This window comes from Microcaecilia unicolor, chromosome 13, assembly GCF_901765095.1.
Source record: "Microcaecilia unicolor chromosome 13, aMicUni1.1, whole genome shotgun sequence".
NCBI lineage: Eukaryota > Metazoa > Chordata > Amphibia > Gymnophiona > Siphonopidae > Microcaecilia > Microcaecilia unicolor.
This window is the reverse complement of record NC_044043.1, coordinates 28,105,440-28,111,439: the sequence shown is the minus strand read 5'-3', so window position 1 is coordinate 28,111,439 and position 6,000 is coordinate 28,105,440. Positions and strand designations below refer to the sequence as shown.

The 6,000-nt window shown below is 46.1% G+C and overlaps 1 protein-coding gene across 1 annotated transcript in view; it reads right to left on the bottom strand.

Annotated features, from left to right (window-relative positions):
• Positions 1-412: 412 nt before the first annotated feature.
• The window catches only part of XAF1 (XIAP associated factor 1), a 30,644-nt gene continuing 25,056 nt past the window's right edge, over positions 413-6,000 (bottom strand). The window contains exons 7-8 of the mRNA XM_030186144.1: positions 3,732-3,806; positions 413-1,061 (exon numbers count right to left, since the gene is read on the bottom strand). Of these exons, the coding sequence (XP_030042004.1) occupies positions 3,765-3,806 (42 nt within the window). The 3' untranslated portion in view covers positions 413-1,061; positions 3,732-3,764. The remainder of the gene's footprint in view (positions 1,062-3,731; positions 3,807-6,000) is intronic.

Here is a 6,000-nt window from a genome sequence, read left to right as displayed (position 1 = left end):
TTTTCCTCTTCCTCCCTAGCCTTTTAAGACATTTCAACGTGGCTATTTTGCGGGGGAGGGAGGGAAAATTCTGTAAATGAGTTTGATGACTAATGTTGTAACCTGTCTGATACGTTTTATGGAAGTTTCTAGCTATTGTATACTGTTTGACTGGTTGTTTTGTACGCTGTGTCATCAATAAAAAATTGTTGAAATCTAGACATAGGAACAGACCTGAGGACAGAAGCAGGGTCAAAGCGGAAGAAACACAACACTGGAGAACAGAAGAAAGGTGGAAAGAAAACACTGCTTAGTTCTGTGTTGAAAGCCTTCCACAGAAATTTAGGCCATATCAATGCAGTTCAAAGGCCTAGCTACAAAACCATGTCTTCACATTGATCTTAAATGAAGAAAATTACTGTTCACTCAAACACAAGGAATAAATATTTATTAAAATTTAATATACTGCTCAAACTAACTAAATCAAAACAAAGGTAAGATAGGAACTCCATTATTAGACAGGAAAGATGTACCTCATTCATACTATACATGCATACAGACTATAAAAATCAGGAGTGGGAAGGGCATAATCGGGAAAAAAGTGAGCGGAGGGAGGAAGGGAATGGGAAGATAAAAGATCAGTGATAGCCAGGCAACTAATGATGGTAAAACAAGTGGTTTCCACATGGAACAAACAATAGGCCTAGTTCAGACGGTCACAGAGAGCGTGTTGGAGAACAGGAAACTAAAAGGCCCTATAAATATCTGGGCAGCATGCGAGAATAGCTGTATAGTGCCACTGAATACCCACAGAAAATTAACGAGATAAATGTATTTGGTTAACTTTGCTGCTTGAAGAGGTAGAAAAGGGAGCAATTTGAGTAGCTAAATTGAAGTCGTTTGTATCTCGGCTAGGATAAGTCCAAATGTCCATATTCACTCAGCTCAGATATTTCGTATTTGGCTGTAACTGGTACTTCCATTCCAGGAGTCTGAAGGTCTGCATTAGTTTCAAAATATGTGGAACAGTTCGAATCTCTGAATGTTCACAACCAAATCAATCCAACCAATCCTGGATTTTTCTAAAACAAAATAAAAATAAAAGAAATCTGAGCCAAATTCAAAGCCAACTCTCAAACCAACCTGAGTCAAATATTTGTGGATCAATTCAAATAGCCGCCTGCCTAGTACCAATAATACTAAATTAGATTTTTGTGGACTTAGGAATCAACTGGAATTAGCAAAACTGCAGGATAATCAGAAGGTGATTTATAAAGTCATTTTCATGTTTCCATATACTCCCTATTCGCTTAGAAAGTTCAACTAACTAATGATCTCTCAGAATGAAGGGGCTATTTTACTAATATGTGTTAAGCAGCTTGAATGGGCTTTTCCATACAGTAGACGTTAGCGTTAACTCATGTCAACCGTATGTTAAAGCTAGTAGCATGGGAGCACACCTGCACTAGCTTCTGAATGTAGGTAAGGGCGGGGAACCAAGCATAAAATGGGCAGGCCAGAAGTTCAATGACACTGCTGCTAGGAGTTATGGTAGCCATTTTGCATCCCGGCCAAGACCCGGGCAGGAGCAGAGGAAGACCACTCCTGTCCAAGCCCCAGCAGGGGCCAAGAGGGATCAGGGGGTGGGACCTTAGACTGGGAAGCAGGTGTCAGAGACTGAGGGGGTGTGGGGATCAGAGATGAGGGGTTTCTAGGGGGGGAGGTGGACAAGAGGGGACCTACTGGGAGAAGGGGGGATGCCACCATGGCAGCTCTTTATTTCTGTGTGGGACCTCCCCATATTACATGAAGTGGCAGATACCTCATGAGCACTCACACTAGCTGCCATTACATGTAACGGGGTGCCCATGCAGTAAGTGTCTGCCCTGTGAATATGCACTTTAGTAAAAGGGTCCAGCAGTGAGATGGGCTATCCAGTTTTTTGCAAATCTCCCATAGGTCCTGGGCTTTTTTGTGCTGGTACACGTCGGTACAGCATACTGGCATCTTTTTTACCTTCCATCGCGCTGTCCCCATTAATCCTGGCCCCCGATCACTCAGTACAAGGCCTGGCATCAGTACACTCAGCCTTTGAGCCTATCCGCTCATGGAGGCCCTGTTGGTATCGCCCCTCTGACGCATATGTGTCAGAGAAGGCGGAACTAACAGGGACTTCCTGAGCACATGGCGTTGGGCACGAAGGCTCCTCAGCACTGGTGCTGGGCTTTGTACTGGATGATTACTGCCAGGGGCCTGAACTCTCAAGCAGGAAGCAGTGGGACAAGGAGGAAGGACGGGGGGGGGGGGGGGGGGGGGGGGGGAAGATGAGAATCCCTGGACATGGATGGGAGAGGAGGGCAGGGAAGAATCACTGGACATGGATGGGAAGGGAGAGAAGGGAGCGAGGAGAACAGCTGAACATGGATGGGAGGGGAAAACAGGGAGAGCAGAATCGTTGGATGGGAGGGGAGTGCAGGGGAGAGAGGAGAATTGCTGGACATGGATGGAAGGGCAGGGGAGAGAGGAGAATTGCTGGACATGGATGGATGGAGGGGAGGGTAGGGGAGAGAGGAGAATTGCTGGGCATGGATGGAGGGGAGGGAAGAGAGAGGAAGGAGATGCACTGTGAGGGTCTCAAGGTTCACAAAGGAGTTGAGTCTAAGCCGGTAGAGGACGAGGAAGTGACCTGATGTGCAGTGGTTTCATTCCTTCTCCTGCTGCACGATCTCTGCAGGGGAAAGAGAAAAGCCAGCTCCAGCACTACACTGAAAGGGGAAGGCAGAAAAATGTGAATATACCACTAGGGAGGAAGGAAGGCACAGAAAGGTGAGTGTGCCATGAGGAGGGTGGGAGGGAGAGCAGCCAAAGGTGACTGTATCATTGGGGAGAGTGGGGGATTTGGAGTTTGAAAAGGTAATCAATAGAAATCAAATAAAATAAAACATGGAAAAGAAAATAAGATGATACCTTTTTATTGGACATAACTTAATACATTTCTTGATTAGCTTTCGAAGGTTGCCCTTCTTCGTCAGATCGGAAATAAGTAAATGTGGTAGCTGACAGTATATATAAGTGAAGCATCCAAGCCTTTCATTGACAGTCTAACAGAGTTTGAAAAGGGAAATAGGAGGAAATTTCAAGCAGCATAAGGAAATTCTGTTCAAAAATGCTACAGATAAAGAGCACAAACTTTTGCAGAATTCCCCCAGGAGTAACCAGGGGCGTATCTGGAATCCGGCGGTAGGGGGGGCCAGAGCCAGAGAGGGGGGGCACATTTTTGCCTCCCCCCCCCCCCACCGCCGCCGCCGTCGCCGCCGCCTCTCTCCACCCCCTCCCCGCCGTCAACCCTCCCCCGCTGCTTACTTTTGCTGGCGGGGTCCGACCCGCAATCTCCATATTTCGGCTTCCTCCGTGGCCATGTGCTTCCAGGAAGTAACGCTGCAGCGCTGATTCGTTGAATCTAGTTCGGCGTCTGACGTGCTGGGACGTCAGACGCCGAACTGGATTCAACGAATCAGCACTGCAGCGTTACTTCCTGGAAGCACATGGCCACGGAGGAAGCCGAAATATGGAGATTGCGGGTCGGACCCCGCCAGCAAAAGTAAGCAGCGGGGGAGGGTTGACGGCGGGGAGGGGGGCCAGGGCGAAATCTGCGGGGGCCCAGGCCCCTGTGGCCCCACGCAGATACGCCCCTGGGAGTAACTATTATATAATTACTATTTTATTATTGAGATAATAAAAAAGAATATTACCTCTCATTTTCCTCAACAGTTGGGAGTTCGCATTCACACGGGGCAGTTCATAGAAAGTAGATCCAGACATTTTTTCTGTTACAAGACAAAAATACAAACCATCACCATCAAAGGACATCTTTCATACAGTGGTGGAAATAAGTATTTGATCCCTTGCTGATTTTGTAAGTTTGCCCACTGACAAAGACATGAGCAGCCCATAATTGAAGGGTAGGTTATTGGTAACAGTGAGAGATAGCACATCACAAATTAAATCCGGAAAATCACATTGTGGAAAGTATATGAATTTATTTGCATTCTGCAGAGGGAAATAAGTATTTGATCCCCCACCAACCAGTAAGAGATCTGGCCCCTACAGACCAGGTAGATGCTCCAAATCAACTCGTTACCTGCATGACAGACAGCTGTCGGCAATGGTCACCTGTATGAAAGACACCTGTCCACAGACTCAGTGAATCAGTCAGACTCTAACCTCTACAAAATGGCCAAGAGCAAGGAGCTGTCTAAGGATGTCAGGGACAAGATCATACACCTGCACAAGGCTGGAATGGGCTACAAAACCATCAGTAAGACGCTGGGCGAGAAGGAGACAACTGTTGGTGCCATAGTAAGAAAATGGAAGAAGTACAAAATGACTGTCAATCGACAAAGATCTGGGGCTCCACGCAAAATCTCACCTCGTGGGGTATCCTTGATCATGAGGAAGGTTAGAAATCAGCCTACAACTACAAGGGGGGAACTTGTCAATGATCTCAAGGCAGCTGGGACCACTGTCACCACGAAAACCATTGGTAACACATTACGACATAACGGATTGCAATCCTGCAGTGCCCGCAAGGTCCCCCTGCTCCGGAAGGCACATGTGACGGCCCGTCTGAAGTTTGCCAGTGAACACCTGGATGATGCCGAGAGTGATTGGGAGAAGGTGCTGTGGTCAGATGAGACAAAAATTGAGCTCTTTGGCATGAACTCAACTCGCCGTGTTTGGAGGAAGAGAAATGCTGCCTATGACCCAAAGAACACCGTCCCCACTGTCAAGCATGGAGGTGGAAATGTTATGTTTTGGGGGTGTTTCTCTGTTAAGGGCACAGGACTACTTCACCGCATCAATGGGAGAATGGATGGGGCCATGTACCGTACAATTCTGAGTGACAACCTCCTTCCCTCCGCCAGGGCCTTAAAAATGGGTCGTGGCTGGGTCTTCCAGCACGACAATGACCCAAAACATACAGCCAAGGCAACAAAGGAGTGGCTCAGGAAGAAGCACATTAGGGTCATGGAGTGGCCTAGCCAGTCACCAGACCTTAATCCCATTGAAAACTTATGGAGGGAGCTGAAGCTGCGAGTTGCCAAGCGACAGCCCAGAACTCTTAATGATTTAGAGATGATCTGCAAAGAGGAGTGGACCAAAATTCCTCCTGACATGTGTGCAAACCTCATCATCAACTACAGAAGACGTCTGACCGCTGTGCTTGCCAACAAGGGTTTTGCCACCAAGTATTAGGTCTTGTTTGCCAGAGGGATTAAATACTTATTTCCCTCTGCAGAATGCAAATAAATTCATATACTTTCCACAATGTGATTTTCCGGATTTAATTTGTGATGTGCTATCTCTCACTGTTACCAATAACCTACCCTTCAATTATGGGCTGCTCATGTCTTTGTCAGTGGGCAAACTTACAAAATCAGCAAGGGATCAAATACTTATTTCCACCACTGTATGAGCAGGGCTTAAGTTCAGGACATCACGTGAAAAACTGCAAAGTCATGCAAGCAGCTCATTAATTCAGAATTCAGAAAAAACCCCAACAAGCTTTACTGAAGTGTAGTCAATTTTTTTTGCCAGCTCCCCAATTCCCCTTCCCTCCTATCAGATTTCTTATGAACATTTACTATGGAAGTCATTTGAACGCGTAACAGGAATGGACCCACTAATCCAGGACATCAACGCCAAACGTCAGCTATGATGGTGCACCAGTTCTCTCTCGATTGGAATAAATACAGGATTTTAATAATCACATAAAAGGAATGGTAGAGAACCAAAGAGAAATTTAAAATACCCCAAAATCTGGATCAGATGTGATGTCCTACATTTGCTCAAACCTCAACAGCTGAGGGAATCCATGGGGCCATAATTGAGAAACTGTAGAACGAGTAGAAGTAAATCAATTTTTCACTCATTCCAGAAGTACAAAGACTAGGAGACACTCAAGGAAGTTATATGGAAATACTTTTAAAACAAATAGGAGAAAATATTTTTTTCACTCCA